The sequence below is a fragment of the Dicentrarchus labrax genome, unplaced genomic scaffold, assembly GCF_905237075.1.
Source record: "Dicentrarchus labrax unplaced genomic scaffold, dlabrax2021, whole genome shotgun sequence".
Lineage (NCBI taxonomy): Eukaryota > Metazoa > Chordata > Actinopteri > Moronidae > Dicentrarchus > Dicentrarchus labrax.
Window position 1 is genome coordinate 3,732,497 of NW_026136724.1, and position 19,874 is coordinate 3,752,370.

General features: G+C 39.6%; 1 protein-coding gene across 1 annotated transcript in view; it reads left to right on the plus strand.

The window, feature by feature from the left end:
- Positions 1–19,874, plus strand: part of efcab6 (EF-hand calcium binding domain 6) — a 54,679-nt gene that overhangs the window by 21,376 nt on the left and 13,429 nt on the right. The window contains exons 6-22 of the mRNA XM_051393144.1: positions 775–893; positions 1,764–1,897; positions 2,304–2,452; positions 2,622–2,723; positions 4,219–4,309; positions 6,595–6,969; positions 7,252–7,290; positions 7,480–7,640; positions 9,037–9,177; positions 10,279–10,492; positions 13,619–13,733; positions 14,929–15,056; positions 16,928–17,160; positions 17,258–17,321; positions 17,409–17,527; positions 17,608–17,778; positions 19,070–19,225. Of these exons, the coding sequence (XP_051249104.1) occupies positions 775–893; positions 1,764–1,897; positions 2,304–2,452; positions 2,622–2,723; positions 4,219–4,309; positions 6,595–6,969; positions 7,252–7,290; positions 7,480–7,640; positions 9,037–9,177; positions 10,279–10,492; positions 13,619–13,733; positions 14,929–15,056; positions 16,928–17,160; positions 17,258–17,321; positions 17,409–17,527; positions 17,608–17,778; positions 19,070–19,225 (2,511 nt within the window). The remainder of the gene's footprint in view (positions 1–774; positions 894–1,763; positions 1,898–2,303; positions 2,453–2,621; positions 2,724–4,218; positions 4,310–6,594; positions 6,970–7,251; positions 7,291–7,479; positions 7,641–9,036; positions 9,178–10,278; positions 10,493–13,618; positions 13,734–14,928; positions 15,057–16,927; positions 17,161–17,257; positions 17,322–17,408; positions 17,528–17,607; positions 17,779–19,069; positions 19,226–19,874) is intronic.

A 19,874-nucleotide genomic window follows, 5' to 3' on the forward strand; every position in this document is an offset into this window, starting at 1 on the left:
TCACTTACTATTGTTGTACATACATACATATGGAATCATGTAATCAGTAGGCATGGGGTTGAATGCCATTTTATCAATCTGGATCCTCTTTCACACACATGCACATACAGACTTTTACATCTGAGCTCCGCAGCTGACAATCTGAACACATACTGTGAGAATAATCAAATTCAAATCATTCTTTCAAGTGTGCATACGATAATGTGTAGCAACACACAGGCTCACACACATATGTTGTAAACCAACCAGCACAGACCCGACTATTTCCAGTATTCCCTGTGCTGGGAAGTCATCTGTCAGCTAGGACGAGATCACTAGCACTAACTTTGTGGTCAGCCTTTGTCTCAGGATGAGAGAGGGAGCTAATTGACTTTTAAAACTTTGGGCCCTGCAGTCAAATCCACTCCAGAAACGCTGCTCAACTTTTTTGACGCGGCTCTAGAGGATTGTGTGTGACAGGTTCATTTTCAATGGCTTTAATTGGTTTTAGTGCACAGGACTCTCTCTCTCTCTCTCTCTCTCTCTCTCTCTCTCTCTCTCTCTCTCTCTCTCTCTCTCTGTCACACACACACACACACACACACACACACACACACACACACACACACACACACACACACTTTCTCTGTCTCTGTGTTAGAAATGATAAAGCCAAGTATAAAGCATGACCTCTTTTTTCATCTCGTCATTGACATGGATATTCTTGACATTATAGGTCACCTGTATCATTTATTTAAACATTGAACATCCTGCATCCGTTTGCTTTTTTTCTAGGTTGTGGAAGCACTACAGTCCCAATAACACGTCCACCATTTCCTATGAACTATTCCTGGAGAAGCTAGGCTTTGGCGACAGCCATAACTTCAGGATTGCTCCAGTGTGCACTAAGCTAGGTATGGATACAGTGGATTAAAATGTGGACTTAGAGAATATGATTGAGAGGGACCAGCAGGGAACACAAACAAATACGCAAACAAGACTTTTATGAGTCTACAGACATGCTAGCTACTCTTTTAGGCTGGAGTACAGCACAGCAGTTACTACTTTTGGGCCAACTGAGAGTATGTAGCTCTCCATCTACAAAAAAAAAAAAAAATATATATAGGCTATGTTTACCGGTAATGAAAGTATGTAAATTACTGGTCATCCAATATATATATATATATTGGTAAATTAACTACTAACTAACATGCTCAGAGAATGTCAATGTGTGGCTGGGCGGTTGTGACTCAGGAGGTAGAGCGATTGTCCATTAATCAGAAAGTTGGCGGTTGGATCCCTGGCTCCTCCCGTTGCATGTCAGAGTGTCCTAGATACTGAACCCCATTGCTGTGATTGGTGATGATGTTGTGCCATTGGTGTGTGAATGTGCTTAGTTTCTGTCTCTGATGAACAGTTGGCACCTTGCATGGCAGCCTCTGCTATCAGTGTATAGGCCTAATTGTGTGTGATAGGGTCAATGTGACATTTAGCGTAATGTGCTTTGAGACTAGAGAGGCAATAATGAGTCAATTAGGCAACTAGTAACTGCAATCAATTTACCATTTATACACCCAAAAGTTGCGTAAGTGGTGTCTTAACTTACTCTCTCCACAAGCTACCCCAAGCGGCTAGAACCTATGAAAGACCTATACACAATTAAACTGCAAAGTCAGATGCCAACTGCATTAAATTGTTTCATGGAATGTAATCTCAACTCTCTTGGCCATATTTGTAAAGTAAATACTAGAATCGGGAGTTATTCTAAAGATTGTATTTTGTAGAGGTGTCCAGCCGAGGGACAACTCCACCTGAGAAAGTCAAACAGAGGAAGCAGACACCAGAATCACTTTCCCGCTCATGCGATGCTCCATCAGTCCTGCCACACAGGAAGCTGCAGACTCTCTTCTATTACAAGGTACACACTTGTCTGAGAATTACTTTGTGTGTTTTATTTCATCATGTTTGCATGTCACCATCTGGCCCTCTCCCCTGCATTATCCTCTTTAAAGACGGAGGGGTAAATTGGCTCTAAGTGGCGCGTCAGAATGCAAACGGCAGAGGGAACACTTCTAATTAAAATGTTTGCCCAGAAAAATCAGCTCCTGAGTTAGTGTGTTAATCATGGCTAATTTGCGGGAGAGGCGGCAGAGTCGGGGCTGGCTCTTCTCTTGCATCCGAGAGCTGCACTGGGATGTTCTCCATGGTAACCAGAACCAGACATGACTCACTTCCTGTCATTATTGAGGATCAACAGACAAAGCAAAGCGAGAGGTCTGTCTCTAAAATATAAATGTACATCAGTGTGTTCTTCTGTGTGTCAGATGTGTATGAACTCTACCCCGGTGTGGCAAGCACTGCAGGCCTTTGACACCACCCACTCTGGCCTGGTAAAACAGGATGTCCTCAGGGCCGTTCTCAGCAGCTTTATATTTCCCATGAACCCTCACTCCTTCCAGAAGCTGACCAGTCGGTAGGGAGAAAAATATTTTATTTATTTACTTCATCTTTCTCTTCTCTTCTGTCTTTCTACCAACCTCAACCTCCCTGCCCTTTACTCTTTAAATCTTAAAATCTAGCCATCATGTATTCTGTGTAATGTATTTTTCATGAGTGTGTATGGATTCTGTGTGTGTATGCAGCTATGGTGTGAGAGCAACAGGGCCAGTGAGGTGGAAAAACTTCTTGGGCCACTTCATGAGCCCGCTCAAAGAAGACTGCGACACAAATCTTCACCCCGACGGGTTAGTTTGAAACGATAACTTTAGCTCATTTCACATGTGGAACCTACACATGTGAAATTAGTGTTTTAGTCATCATGATGTTCACAGGTCTCCAGTCTTCTGTGTTACGTCTGTTCACACATGACATGAAGGTTTCTGAAAAGATAGGGCAGTGTGCATGACTCTTCATCTGCAAATACTACTTAAATTAAGCGCCGACTGGTTATCTTGACTTACATTACAACCCTATTGCTACACAGAACACAGAGAGTGTATAATTCCTTTGTAATGTTCAGTGACAACATTTTTAAATGATTTATTTCAGTGGCCGCTTGGGATGTAATGATACATTGTCATTATTAAATTAAAGAATCCTTTCTAGGTATAAACTATGCAAAACAATGCATATTTCCTTTTCTTTTTCCTTTTCCTTTAAAAAATGGACATGAAACAGTGTCATATCTCTTTCCATGTTTTGACTGTTATCTTTTTACCTTTTTCATTTTCTGACTTGCTGGAGATATATGTGCTGTTTAACCATGCATTTGTGTTGCAAATGAGTTGTTTAAATTTGATGTGCAAAAAATGGATGCAGGATAGGCGTGTCATCATGCACACACAAACGCATAGTTAAAAGAAAGTATATCTCTGCCCCTAGTGAAGCCAAAAAGCTGCCACACCTCTGAATTAGTCATCCCTGATTCATTTTAGAATCCACATGCAGTTTGAGCAGGGTCGCTGTGCCTGAGGGACCAACATTCTGGGTCACAGGGGACTGGTTGAATTTCTGGCAGATCAGAAATTTTAGTTGGGCGTGTAGTTCCACAGTCCAATTTCCCTCATTGCTGCTATCAAAAGATCAGTAAAAACTCTAGTGAGCTTGTTGTTATAATACTAGAGTTTACATGTTGTGGCTAAAAGTCTTTACTGACACTGAGCTGTGATGTAAAACTGAACCCACCATAGTGTCTGCATCTGTGACTCCATATTTTTTCTCACTTGCGTTCATTGTAGAATTAAAAAAAAGCAACGGCCATACTTTCTTTTAGTCAATATTGTTGACAACATACATTCATCTTATTTGAATAAACTTTATTGGTATGGACAAAATCGATCGAGAGTTTCTGTGTGTTCTTGGCCAGTTGATGGATTTGTACAGTGTGAGTGTAAAGATTGCAGATTCTAGCCGTGCAGTAAGGCAGATTAAAAAAATTTACTAGATTATTAAAAATACACAATGCTCTAGTCTTCTGCATTAAAGTCGGTGAGAGACCTTTCTAGCTCTTGAGCTGCCAGATTTTCAGATCATCTTACATAGCTGTTGGTCCCACACAAAAATTGCCAGAACATTTATGGGTGAAGGTATTTTAGAAGATAAAATTCTCTAAAACTTCAATACTGGCAACGTGAAGAAAGAGGTGTTTGATAAGGTAAGGAATTACCGGCTATATTTGTGTATTCTGATATGTCATCTTTCTTTTCCTTTGCTTTCCTTTCCACCTGTCTCTTCTCTCAGGGCCTTTGAGCAGCCTGTCCCAGATGAAGACAACTTGCATCTCCAGGACACTTACACTCGACTGAAAGAGATCTTCCATCTGTTGGACACGGTAGGAGTGAGGACTAGGGAAGTAGATAATAGACTAAATTGAAGCGATGAATCTGCTCCTTTTAAAAACGACACACTGAAATGCTTTCAAACCTCTCCCTTATTTGCGCAGCCTTGCAAGAAGTGTAGTAAAAGACAAGACAGAAGTGATTTTGAATGTTATCAGACAGGACACATGGGAGTAATCTCAGCAGATTGCTAAGAGACAAAGGCACATGCTCAGGTGTATTCTTTAAATATAAATGCCAGACAGCTTTACAGATGAGCCAATCATCATCTGCAGCTTTTTGATGGCCATAAACATGATTAGATGATTGCATATGGCCACTGGTTAGCCACTCAGTCACTAGCCATATGTTCGTCTGACAGCCATCCCCTTCAACACGCCTCCGCATCCAGTTCTGCCTCTTTAATTTCAAATCAGTCTACTTCAGCTGGATGAAACTTTGGAGTTTGACTAAACTTTGGGGGAAGGGGGGGTTGAATATTCCATTAATTCACAGTTATGTTTGATGTTCCTTACGCCACTCACAAAACAACAGTCAGCTTCCAAGTTTGAGGAAGTGTGTATATGTGTGTGTGTTTGTATATGTGTGTGAAGCCTCTCCCAGATATGAATCACACATATCTATCTGCCAGAATCTCCTCCCTTTAATGGCATGGGAGGGAAAAAAATCCCTCCATCAACTGTTTTAATAATCTATTCAGCGGTGGGAGATCAAACAAGAGTGTCCTCACACCGCCAGCCAGTAATGAGGTTTTTCACTCAGGCAGGTTTTAAGCCAACTATGGTTTTTAGACTGTCTCTGGGGAAGCATTCTAGAGCTCAGAAGACTTGGTGTGATTCACGTTGTTTGTGTATGATAACATACACATCCGATGGAAGCGCCATTGGCCATAATTAACACTATCATAATATCACAGTGCATTATGGCACTTAAATAGTTTGTATCATAACCTCAACAATGAGTGAACACAGCATCATTAACAGATGTACTGGTAATGTTATTCAGTATGTTCAATATGGGGACTATGTAGTTTGTGTGTGTATCTCTTTGATAAAATCCAATACAACACCACAAACTCTAGCTCTCGTTTTACGACTGTAAATACTTGAAACAATTCTAAAGTGTTTGCTTTATACATATACAAATTGTACGTATTTAGATAAATTCTTTTAATTGTGCAATACAATTCAAAGATGTTTTGTAATGTTATTTACAGTTCTTAACATTTGTTTAATGTAGACATTTATTTTCCATTCTAAATTAAGATAAGCCAATTCTATAAAAGTGACGTTGCTTACCTTCAAATACATATATTTTTATAAAATACAAGGGAATCCTAAGTATTTTTTTCTGGCATGGATAAACAATCATTGTGTTTATTGCTTTTCCAACAGACACAGACAAAAAAGACTTTCTGCCGTGATTACCGTAGACCTCTTGCGCGTTCTTGCTCGTGTAACTTTCTTTGAACAATCATGCCCTCTTTACACAGTGATTGGTAGGGTGTGGGGAAGTAGGCAGGGTTTGATCTTCTTTTTTCAGTTTTCATACAACTACTTCTGTCATTTGCACATCCTAGTGACACCATTAATGTTAATACAAAGAAAACACTGAATTTGAGGAGAGAGATTGGGGATGCTGGAGGATGCAGTCAGGTGGAGGTTTGGCTTGGTTCCAAAATCTTGACTTGTCTCTAAAGGTGACCGGGCATTTGCTGCTGGCCCCTGAGCTGTGGAACTCTGCGAGTATTCTAAGACATTATTGTAAAGCACTTTGTCACTTTGATTTTGTATTATGGTATTATTATATATGCAGGCTTTTCACTCCAGCTTTGAGCTTGGGTAAACTCCCTTTTGCCTTGAGATGTGGTCCAATGACATGCCCTAAAAGACCAAGTTCATTTGATGCATACTGAGACCTTTACTTGACTTCTCTCCTAAATATGAGTTGGATTTTTTTCTGTTACTATTTTTTTGCACTAATGATGACTTCAATACCCTATCAAGTGTTGGAAATATTCGAACAGTCAGGCACATTTTTTTCTCCTGGAGCCCTGACTCTGCCCGAATTAACTTCTACTGCCTACTTCTCTACTCCTGACATGGTGGTCAGTTCTAACTTCAGCCCCACATTTACCCTGACTACACTGCCTGTGATGATACCTATTAATACATATCTATGATGTCTAACATCATGACCTTGTGAAACGATTCAACCTATAATAATAAATATAATGACACTATTTGAAGAAGAATGCTCAGATTGCTTTTCTTTCCAGAAGGAGGCAGGTTGGATCACTCGAGCAGACCTGCGACATTTGCTGGAGAGACCGGGTGGGACCCAACCCCGAACCTCCCTGCCCCGCCTTCAACACTCACAGATCACAGAGCTGGTCAATGCACTGGACCCAGAACACACTGGGGTCATACAGCTGGCCAGCCTGGAGAGACTCAACCCCAGCATCATCTCTGCTCCCACAGCCCCCAACCCGTCCCCATTACCCTCCCCTGCTAATGCTGCAGAGCCCCTGGATGACTCCGAGGAAACTGAAGTCACTGCTGTACGCTTGTATAAACATTTGCTAGGATGTGTGTGTAGGCTTGTTTACTGTACTCGAAGGGTCCAAAAACTAGAAACTCAGCATACTTGTGGGGTTTGACAGCTTTGTGGGGATCCTGGACCCCAAAAGTTTAAAGGGTTGTTGTTGCATTATGTCAGTGAAGGCTCCCTACATATATAGTAACACAAGTGTGTGTGTGTGTGTGTGTGTGTGTGTGTGTGTGTGTGTGTGTGTGTGTGTGTGTGTGTGTGTGTGTGTTTTTGTGTGCCACAGTAGTTGCACCTTTTTTTTTGTGTTTTTTTTTTTTTTTTTTTTTTTTTTTTTTTTTTTTTTAAAGAAAAAAAAAAAAAAAGAGAGGGGGGGCCCTTATTTTTTTTTGAAAAAGTGTCTGTGGCATCTGCTTCATGGAGAACAGTGAGTGTGTTAACACAACATACTGTGATCAAATATCACCCATATCACACATAGCATGCACCACAAGATCAAACAGAGAAAGAAAACAGAAGATAAGATCAAAAGAAGAAAGATGGGTTAATTATTAATGCACACTTTGATTTGTGTGTGTTTTCTGTGTGTGAACTGTGTGTGTACTTGTATCTTAAGGTGGAGAATGTACTGCTGGACAAACTGTGTGAGCAACTCAGTTCAGTAGTGGCAGCTCTGAAGCTGTGTGACCCTCGGCACACTGGATATGTTGCACAGGAAGATCTGAAGGAGGTCTTAAGCTGCTATGGCGTGCCCATCTCAGACACACACTTCAACAAGTAAGAAACACACCCAGAGACAGTGTAGTAATCAAAAGCTCACAAAGGCAATACAAAAGATGGCAGCTGTAATGTTCAGAACAGTCCTACATCAAAATGAAAGAACTCAAGAATTAGGAAATAATAATAACACCCTGGACAGTTTAACACATTCATACCTATGAGCAATTTCCCAGCCAAAGGAATCTCACATGAGCCATGTTTCCATCAATGTATTTTTATATATTATATTAGAAAAGTTTCATAGGAACGGCAAAATTTAAAAAACTCGATTTCATGGTTTTATACCTTTTTTTTAATATACTCTTTTTCTAATAAAGAGTTAATGCGCTTAATGGGGGATGGAAACACTATAAGTTCTGACGTAACAAACATTTAACACACATGACTGAGGTTGTTCCCGCTCTGACAGTTTCCTCATCTCCCATGGCTCTATAATACATCCGTGATTGCTCCACCCAGATCTGATGGAACCTTCCTCACATGAATACATGAAAGAAAAGGAAAAAGTCATATTTCCATCCTGTTTACTGCATTGTTTTTCACTGTTTGAGGTTCCACTGGCGCTCCTTTTATGATATCTTTATCAAGGGAATAATTTGACATTTTGGGAAATATGCATTTTTGCTGGGAGCTACATCTGATGACATTCCCAGAAAAAATGCTGCAGTGGAACTATGCAAGCAATTCTGAAAACTTGAAGCTCATGTATCAACAAGACTCCAGACTGCTAAACTCTGAGCACAATTCCATTGTTTTCACTCAAATAGAAATTGTAAATCACATTATATAAAGACTTTAAACATTTTTTCCAGGAATGTTGCTACAGACACCCAGTTCTTAATACTGCAAATATATAATTATTGCAATACTCACACTCATCACTGGGCCATAGGCACAATCACCATTCTGTTACCTAATTAAGCAACAGACAGTGAAACAAAAAGTTGTTACAGCATGTAACTCCAAGGAATACCACAAGTGAAAGCACTGACGTAAATTTGAAATTTGCTTTGAACTTTGATGTTGAAGAATGCTTTCACTTGCAATTTTCAGGGTGCTTTGGCTGCATGTATGGTCAGACGAAAACTGATGGCAATCAGTGTCCTCTAAGGCTAGAGCATTAATGAGATGCATCTGCTGCCATGTTGAATTGATTATTGAATCCCTGCTTGCACTGGCCCTACTGGCCTGTTAGTGGTTTTATTAAGTAGCCTGATTGACTGGAAGATGAACAGGACTTTGAACTCTCTGTTTCTGCACTTCGACTTTAAACTGCCTGTTCAACTGGATGTTGCACATGAAGAAGGTCTGAGGAAATAATAAGGAGAGCTGCGTGTAAATACTGCTCCAGTTAGTTTCAATCCCCCCATTCTCATTCTCATTGTGTCTCTAGGCTCTGTGAGACATCCAGCTGTAGACCTGGCAGTTCTTCTAAGCTTGTTTATTACACTGGCTTTCTCAAAAACCTGGGTGTACCACTAACAGATGAAATACACGCATCATCATGCCACGAGGAGAGTTGCCATACTGAGAGGTGAGTCTTTCTGGAGTTACTGGTTCTAGCATTGTGGATCATGTTTGATTAATCCTGTTAATCCACCTCCAGAAGTGATTAGGATGATATGTCAATAGATATTGGGTGTGTTTCCTCCTGAAAAAAGGCCTGATTAGTTTGGCACCAAATCATCTGACATGTTAGTGCCATATTTCAAGGATTTTAAGACTTCTTCTTACACTCTGACACAGACTTTCCAGCAGAAAAATTGTACCCTAACCACTTTGCCCTAACCCCCTAATCCAGGGTCACAAGGCCTTCTTGATTTTAAGGGGTATAAGACAACTTTGAAGATATACACAGTAGGCCTCCATATCAGTATTTCATTCATTAGTGTGAAGAAAAACAAATGAAACTGTTATTTTTAAAGTTTCAAATATTATTTAAGATAGAAACTGAACACAAGCTGTATTCATACAGCCTTCACTCACTGCTAAACAGCCTCATCCTGCATTAAAACAATGGCCAAGTATGAGGGAGAAGATGTGTGATTGTTAAAAATAAAACAAAAAATACAGGCAAAGAATTGTATAAATAAGTCCTAAAAGTATTGGAAAAACTCATCTCTAATGCAACATTCACAGGAAATAATCAAAAACAAAATACTCAAAATTCATCCAAATTGCTAATTTCATTAATTAATTAAAAATGAATATCCATCAAATATGTCCCTTAGTTAGGAGTCATCAGTTTACTCAATGATAGAAAAGGGGTCCCTTTAGGAAAAAGGTGGGGACCACTGCCTTATTCCATCAGACGTCTAGGAATTGATTGGTCACTACCTATGAATTAAGTTTTGCTTCTTGAAGGATAGAAGTACAGACGTCTGTCTGATGTTGTTTGCTGCTATATTAACATTCTAAATAAGGTGTATTTAACCTTTAAGCATTACTTTCATAATTGAAGAGGCATTTTTGCATATGTTGGCATGATTTTTTCTCTGGTCTCACTTTTTACTTGGAACTGTTTTTAACTTTATTGGTCACTCAGGCAAGCAGACTCTTGATTGTGGCTGTGGCTACATCGTCTTTTTATTATAACTCCCTTCTGTACCGAGCTCTGAACAAGTCTGCCCTACAGGCCATGCACATCACCTTCGTCAACCCCACAGTCAGTCAGGGGACAGATGACTCCCTCCAGCCTGCAGGTCGGTCCAGACACCTGCAACATCTTGGACATTGTTTTCCAGAGGATGAGACTGAGGTTAGAGCAACGCCACACCAGCCTGACTGACCGCATCCAAGTCATCACCCACAGCTCTGATGGGACGCTGTCAGAGACAGATGTACGAAAGGTGAGTAGGGAACAAATAAGGTACATGCTAATGAGTATAAAAATATAATTTGTGCACAGGGCAGTTAGTTAGCCCTACAACAAATCACCCATCTCCAAATGGTAGTGGGTTGTTGACAGTGACCCCAAGGGCTTGGAGTATATTTCATACATAGAAAGGTAAAGGGTGGAGAATAATTTTAAAGGAGTCGTCTGGTGTTATATTTGTCTCATTGTCAACAAATCCTATAAAAAGACCAAAACCAACAGTGTGTATGTGGGATTGAATGTTCATGGTAATGAAGGAACATGTCACTCAGTACAACAGTGTGACTCACTGATTTTAATCACTGTGTTTTTAATAGCTTTTGAACAACAAAGGAGCAGTATGGCTCAGGAAGAAGATTTATCTATTGAAATCTATGACTTATTTCACTACTAACTCTCTAACTACTTTAATCACCTTGCTTTTCTCTTCAGTAACATTACTGTTTTCCACACAAGCCACACACATACCTACTCTGGTCTCTCACACCGGCTTGCCCCGCCCTGCCTCTCTCTGTTTCTCTCTCTCTCTGTTTGTGTCTCTTGACTTTCTTCATCAGTAAGTTTTATTTAGGATTCCCCCCCAACAATTCCATTGTAATAACAGCAGGTGAGCTGCGTGTGGAGGCTCGTTATTAATGAGGAGCCTATCAAAATGATCGAAAACAATGTGGTACCGAATGACATTGGCAACAGCTGATGTGTTCACTGCTGTTTACTCTTGCTTTACCTGGTCCACACTGATAAAATAAACACTGTATCTGCACCAGAGAGCGTCTGTCTCTGTGTGTGTGTCTCTGCAGTGTGACTGTCAGTAGACTGTACAGGAGGGATAGAGTGAGGGGAAATTGTTCACTAGTTAGTCGATTGCAGATACTCGTACTGTTAGTGGGAGACGCTTTGCTGAAGCAACAGTGTAAAACACAATGTTAGAGAGAAGTGTAAAAATATTGTCGGTTCATTATGAAAATATGGTGGGGGAAAAATAGACCATGGCGGGCGGCCAAAGTCTAGTTAATTAATAGGAAACACTCATACCAACAGCCTTACCTTTTAAGGCAGGGGTGTCAAACTCATTTAAGTTAATGGGCCACATACAGCCCAATTTGATCTAAAGTGGGCCGGACCAGTCAAACCAGTTCATAATAACAACTCGTCCAAATTGTTAATTAATGAACCATCCATTTCCAAGACAGATGATGAACAGCCTGAGATGACTTTAGAAAAATAAATAGGCCTAAATATATATTTCTTTCATTCAGTCTGCATGACAATATACAGATCAATCTGGATCTACAAATGCAGAAAACCTTGTATTTTTCATTTTGGAACTGAACATCAGTATAATATTTTCACGAAACATCACAAACACAATAGCAGTTTTCATTAGTTACATCATGTACAATTAAACTACATGTGGCTACGTATATTGTTGCTCTTTTCATGTCTAGGTTGGAATATCCTGCAATATCTCGACCAATGATTTCAGCAGACGCAGTAGCACGTGTGTAGAGAGTCTGAGTATAGTTTGAGTGAGGGGCGGGGGACCTGTGATGTGTGTGAACCTGTGCACAAGCAGAGTGAGAAGTAGAGCGCACTGAGCGTAAGAGCTCTTATATAAATAGCCAATGTAAAAGAGGCTTCGATGACTTAGATGCTAAAAATAAATTATACACATTGCTCAATACAAGCTGTCTGAATCGATGCTCCTGTTTGTTAAATGTGAAGCAAAGGACATGGGTCGGATCTGTGAATCATCACACTTTCTTTCCTGAGCCTCACAACATTCACTTTGGTCCTGTTATGTTTCACCCACTAATTCTGACTGGATTCTGACTAATGGTTACTGAGCTGCTACCCCAGATCATTTTTTCAGCTTTAGTGAGAGGATAGTTCCCATTTATTTCAACTTAATTCTTATTTTTATTTGGTATCAGTCCTATTGGTTATGATAACAGTGTACTCATAAAAGATCTGAGAACATGGTGATAATTCAGAAAAAAAGTCAGGTGATTATTTATTAAGTTTTGATAATAGAAAATCCAATCAGGCAAAGAATACAGAAATATTGACAAATAGATAAATAAGTACAGTTCTAAAGAAAAGCTATATTCAACAAAAAGGTCAGACAAGGCAAGCAACACAGATCAGGGACTATAGGGGGGAGAGGTGATTAAAGGGGAAAAGGGTAGAAATACAGGAGCATCTTTTATTTTGTTTTCTCACTCCAGATTTATATATAGTTATAGTTACAGTTTATCCTTCCCTTGCAAGATGTATTGTAAAAAAGATGATGAAGTAGGTTCATAAGGATGGTCTGCCAATCCTGTCTGTGTTTATAGTAGTCAGGCCAATATGTCTGTTTGGAGAGACACATGTTCTTCAGTCAGCAGCATTATCTGAACTTTAACTAGTACACATCACAATATGTATGAGGACACATATACAGTTGTCTGCTTGGAGCAATAATGTGTGCTTTTTTTCTACCTCATTATCAATTCCAGAATCTCTGAATATGCAATGTTGTTAATTTTTTTAATATTTCCTGCTGGACACAAGATTCAATTCAGTTTTATTTGTATAGCGCCAATTCATAACAGAAGTTATCTCAGGACACTTTTCAAATAGAGCAGGTCTAGACCGAACTCTTTATAACAAGATGTCTCCTACTTCACTGTACAGTCACAGTGGATGTGCACTGGTAGTTTCTACATCACTCTGTACAAGTTGCATACGGGACCAGGACTGACTTCAATATTATTAAGTCCTTGTGATGTCACAAATAATGCATATTTCATTTTTAAATACCGCAGTTATCATCAACATCGTCACACCCCTAGTTGTGATTTGATTTTAATTATTTAATTATTCATTCAGTTATTAAAGAGTAATAATTATTAATTATGACACAGGAAATGCATACATAGAAATCAAACACAAATAGCATTTTAAATCTGCTGCAGTCGGTCAGTAAAGGATACAGGTCAGATTTCCTTGTGTACCTGTTGTACATGTGGTTCTGACTCTGAAAAGTCAATGCAACCTGGCCAGTGCAGTGTAACTGACTGCCAAAGCTGTCCTGCTTTCTCTTCTTTTTCCCCAGATACTAGAGGACAGCTGGGTCATCTTGGACAATGAGAATTTCAACAAGTTCACTGAACTGCTGGGCTTCAGGGACGGACGGATGGAGTGCTCGGTGTTCCTGGCGATGTATGAGGGTGAGACAAGAACGGCAGCCAGAACATCTTGACCAGCGGCGTCAGCAATCCCATCAGTTCTGCATGGCAGGGTTTTCAATGCTTAAATAGAGATTTTAAAAATCCCTTCCTACTCCCCACCAGGCTCCCGTCCCCCTCCACTCCTTCTCGCCTTGCATCCAAACTCCTACCCCACCCACGGTGATCAAACATAAGCCCCCTGCTTCCTGTAAAATGATGTCTTTCTTAGCACATGAGCCATTGGAGAAATCATCCTGGATTATAAATAGAGTAAGAGTGAGCCTCTTCGTCTCTCATTAGCAGAGCGGAGAGGCGCGCAGATTCAGAATCACACTCATTTCTGCTTGTTTGGGCTAATTATGTGCTTTGGAAGCAGAAAACAGAGCAGCAGGGCATCGCTCTAATTTGTATCCTCAAAAATAATAATAAAAAGAAACACAGTAGAAAGAATAACAAAAAAAAATAGAAGAATCATTAAACAAAGCCGGGACGTAAAGTTAGTCATGTTTGCAAGGCATACAAATCGACTTCCTAGATTCAGAATTCAAGTGTGCTTCTAATTAAATGTAAATTAGGTCAGGCTGTTAAATGCCCAGTGTGCTTGCCAGACATGAAGGGCATTCTGCGAGTGTGGAAAAGCACAAATAATTCACAAAATGGAACAAAAATTCCAATTTGTTGGGTATAATTCCCTCACAAATACCGGGAATGCAGGAGAACCAGTTTGTGTGCTGATTACATATAAGGCACTTCATGACCTCGCCCCCAGTTATGTTTCAGATCTCCTTGTTTCTCATTCCACACCTCGACCCCTCGACTCCTCAAATCTTGGCCTTTCATCCATTCCCTGCTCCAACTGCAAAGCTAAAGGGGACCGTTTTCGCCCCAACCGTCTGGAATCATGTTTCTCAATCACTCAGATTTTCTGAATCTTTGGACTGTTTTAAGCAGCTCCTTAAAACCCACCTCTCTAGGCAAGCCTTTTTATAGATTTACTTATTTTTGTTGTCTCTTTATTAACTTATTCTTTTCCTCTTGTTTAGTCTTCTATATGTTAGTATTTATAAATGTGTATATGCATGTGTATGATTGTGTATGTTTATGTATATATCTATATGTATATACTTGCTAAATCTCAAAAACAAATATCACAACGTGTGGTTTAACATCTGTTTTCCCTCTGTGGTTCCTGTAGAGGCCGTGGCCAGGGCCGGGCAGCAGGACTCTGAGGGTCATGGTGACAAGGATGAGGTCGACTCCCAGCTTACTTCTGCTGAGCAGTGCCTGGCTGTCATGAAGACCCGGATCAAGACCATCCATGGGGTGAGCCAGTAATTAATCTTTCTTCTTTCAGATGAGCTGCTCATCAGCAATGCATTCAGCTGCTATTTAAATAAAAAAGCACAAGGATAATCTGTGATTTTCATTACATCATACCTCACTTTGGCACTATTTGTGCCTGGCATTTTTCCCAGAATTGTAGGCTTTTATAAAAAAAAAAAAAAAAAGGAAATGGAGTGAGGGAGGGAGAGGGAGGGAGGGAGGGAGGAGGGAGGGAGGGAGGGAGAGATGCGGAGGGACCTCCTGCAAAGGTCCTGGGCTGGATGTTGTGGTTCATGGTCTGGGGCCCTTTTAATGTACCTGTATTCTGTATTTACCTCTCTGTTTTTTACTGTTACTGGTGGAGTGCACCTTACCTCTGTGGGATTCAAATGGATTTACAGGAAAGGATGCATACAAATACTGGATATGATGGCAAAGACAAAAGCTGTAGCATTTGTCAATTATGAGTTCATTAACTGATGAGTCGTTAAGTTCCTAAATAACTCTAAACTGAGTACTGTATAGTAGATAATGATGAGTTACTAGAGAGCAGTCTATTACTCTCCTTTTATAAGGAGTTCGGTCTACACCTGCTCTGTTTGAAACGTGTCCTGAGATAACTTCTGTTATGAATTGGTGCTATACAAATAAATTTGAATTGAATTGAATCCAAATACTTGACATACTGACCACTTTCTTCATGAATCGTTCATGAACCAGAAATGTCTCATCAATTTCTATTTACTAAATAGTTACCCTTTTTGTGCCCCTTTAAGTACCGGGGAATTCACATACAGTCCATACCCCATTAATGCCACAGTAGAATTTTATCATTTGCTTTTCAGCACTTTAGGTTCTAGCTGAGCTAAGCACAAATCCATTGAAAAGTTTTAAATTGGTCAAGCAAGAGGCGCAAGTTTTTCTTAACATTCTTTTTTTAGGACATTTAAGCAACAATGAATTGACCTTGAATCCTTGACTAATGACTATATAGTATGATACAGAAATTACTGTACCACAAGAACTATAAAGAATTATATCTAATGCCTGGTACCATTGGATTTAGAAAAACTTTACTTTCAATAATATGTGCTTTGACATGTCAATTGGATTTTTTTTGTGTTTTTAAAAGAAATCTGAATTTGTCTACCACTGGAGACATGATAAATATGTGCTACATGTTTAACAGTTTGACAGAAAAGATTCTGAGGCTTTTCCTTAAAATTCTGAATATAGTCGTTAGTCATTTCTTAATAAACCACAAAGCAGGATTCTCAAAAAATATTTGAATTGTTATATTCAGACCACATTGTTATTTGCTGTTATCATCAGTAACAACAGGTGTCACCAGATCAACTAGGACTAAAATTGTGTAAAAACTGTGGTTATCCTTAAAATTGTGTTTATCCTGTGCACCCACAGTAGGACGCTCAAGCATGCATATGTACCTGTGGGTGATGCAATATACAGTCTTGCCAATGGTTTCACACTCTTCCACTGATCTACAGGTAGCAGTAACACATCGAGATATGCAGCAATGCGTCAGCAAAGACAGAGAAGAAGAGCTAGAAAGTAAAATGGATATAAACAATGCTGAGTTTAATAGACCTATAAAAGTCGGCTTTGTAACTGTTTTATGAGGAAGGAAATACATTCAACACATTTGTTAAAGTACCAGGATACATGCAATGAGTTTTGGTGAGTAACACTCAAACAACTATTTATTTATTCACAAGAAAGATCCACAGGGTACCTTTAAGGATGATGACAGGTTGTGGCAGGTTGTGAATGTTTAGGGTTTACTAACGTCTTCACAGTACACACTGTTCAATGAATGTCTCTGTTCTGATAACTCCATCTCTTCCCATCAGGACAACCTGACAGCGTTCCGCCTGATGGACAGGAAACGTAAAGGCGTGGTTGACTGCCATGATTTCAAGGTGTTGTACAACAGCGTGGGATTTTTCTACAGGGAGGAAGAGTACCAGCGGCTCCTGGATCTGATCGGCCTGCATCCCGGAAGCAACCTCAACTACACAGAATTTGTCGACGTTATTGAAAATAATGGCAAGCGCAACAAACAAGGGACACAAACAACTAGTGTGTGAGTCTGATACGGTTGTTATTGCTGATGTTTGGCCATTTGGGGAAAGTTGCTCTTTAGTGTGCTTCTATTTGGTTATCTCTGTCTCTCCTGACAGACAAGAGCAGCTCCATGAACTTCTGGCCAGTGAAGCTCGCTACAAGTGGGCAGACATGTCTAAGGTCAGGAGAACTTCCAGAAAGCGCACATAGAATGAGTCTTTGCATGATGTTTGCAAGATCTGTACCTGTTCCTCTCTTTCCCATCAGGTGCTGTGCCAGTTTGACACAGACGGCCAGGGTTGGATCCATAAAAAGAGCCTGAGGGGACTGCTCTTCACCTATGCACTCCCCCTGAGATCTGATGAGTTTGACCAGCTTTGGTCGAGGTATGAGGCATCACAATCACTGCATTGTACGGTGATGTGCTCTTGTTTGTGCAAGACAGTTTTTAATTTCTTCTTGACAGGTATACCCCAGAGGGGCAGGGCTGTGTAGCGGTTGGTGACTTTCTAGAAAAGCTGGGCTTTCATCATGAAGGTGAACTTGGGCCTCGGAGGCAGAAACTGAACCAAACTGTTGCACAACAGGATGCTGACGGATCAGTTTCCTCTGATGCTGCCTCACTGGAGTGTATAGAGTAAGTGAAGAAGGGTACTGCCTGAAATGGTGTTTATCTACCGATCCACTCTTCCGGGTCCAGGTCAGTAGCCCAGGTGTCCTATTCCTTAGCCACGTCCTCCAGCCCTTCCTGGGTAATCCTGAGTCCCAGGGTCTGTCCCCATAGTTGTGTAAGCCTGGAATTCCTCCACATGGAAGTGTCTGACTCCTTTTGACCAAAACTGACTTTTTAAAAAGATCATTTTGACATAAAAACTGAAATGAATTATGTAATAACATTTCGCAATAATGAGTTGAGTATTGATCATTTCTGCAATTATTTCTCAAATTGTTGGTTAATTTATATATATTTTACAGAATGTATTCATATTTTTCTTATTTTTAGGTTAGTTTAGTTTATTTGACAAAAAGTCAGGCATAACACGACGAAGTCCTGGACTTATTTCCCTTGTGGTCCCTGATTTATCTCATAATGTCATTTTTACTTATTTTCCTAAACAGCCTACAACAAGAAGAAATTAAATAGATAAAAAGAATTTTATGTCAAACTAAACAATATAAATGAGAATCTTGAGTCAGCCTGGTGGAAAAAAGTTGTGATTCATACTTAATAAAGCTAAAACACACATAAATATAATTTTATAATTTAAATATAATTATAAAATACATGCAACCATAGATTTCAGTCATTTTAACCGGCATAACACACACATAAAACATAATGCACACAGTTAATACAGTTTCCTTAATGACCCGGGCAGAATATATACCCGAAAGATTGAACATAGAAAAATGTATAGATGACATGTACAGATTTTTGTTTTAATCTGGACCCTGGAGCGTCAGTACATTTCAATATGAACATATGTTATCATATTGTTATTTTACTCTAATTGATCTTCTTACCTCAGGGGGCTTGGATAAACAAACATTAAGTCTGGTGTAAAAACATTTGCACATGCTGTGACTATTATTGAGCCATTATTGAACATTTTTGGTGATAAGTACTGTGAATGCTATGCAACAGGGCTTCTTAATTTCTACTAATTTTAAAGTACAGCTGAACAATAGTTATGGCAAGTCATTAGCTTTTCCAACACAAGGTTTGATTTGTGAGATCATTGTTGTGCAGATGTTTAACAATTGTTTGACTTGAAGAGAGCCCTTTGCAGAATCTACATTAAAGTTTCCAAATGTTGATTTTCTCATATTTGCTTTCTGATGATGTGAACAAAAGTTTGAGCCAAAGACATTTGTCAGTCTGAACAGAGATAGTTTTATGTTGATATCATGAGCTCTTACTTCCACAGACAGACTCTGCAGGACAACTACAAGGGGCTGAGCGACTCACTCACTCACCTGGAGACGAGGGGCGACGGCACAGTGACAGTGGAGCAGCTGTTGAGCCTGTTACACACCTACAGCTGCTCCGTCCAGAGAGAGCAGCTTGTAAATCACCTGCACAGGTAGACTCAACTCCTTCTACTGAGACATATATCAGCAGGGATATTAAAGATCATTTTACCAAAGACCACAGTGAAAAAACATATTTGGGGCCTGTGTATTTCTTCATAGAGTCATCATTTAAAGCTGTACTGTATAGCTTATAATGTAATGTAGAATCTACTCTGTCACATTACATGTTTTAGGAGTATTATTTTCTTTTTTGAGCTGTCCCTCAAAAAAGGTGTGATAGTTGTTTTAGGAAAGCATACAAACATTGATCTTTGATTACGGTAATATTGGCTGCAGACATCACCTAGAGAGCTTAAAGGCATCATATTTTTATAATTAAGTATTACTCACATTTTGTTGAGTTTCGGGACATAACCCAAATGATTGTAACTGGGGTTGTCATGATGTTGTGATACTGATATTGACAATAACAGTGCTATTTGAAGTCAAATATTGATATCATGTTAATAATACACACATAATGATGCTGTGTACATAATGCACATCTGGAATCATTTCTGTTTCTTTCTGTTCTCGCTTTGTAGTTCACACTCCAACATATTAGGTGGCGGTAATGCACCTTAAGGATTAACAGTTGATTTAAAAAAAACAACATCCAATAAAAGATGAATTTGACTGATAGCATTATTATTTATTTCA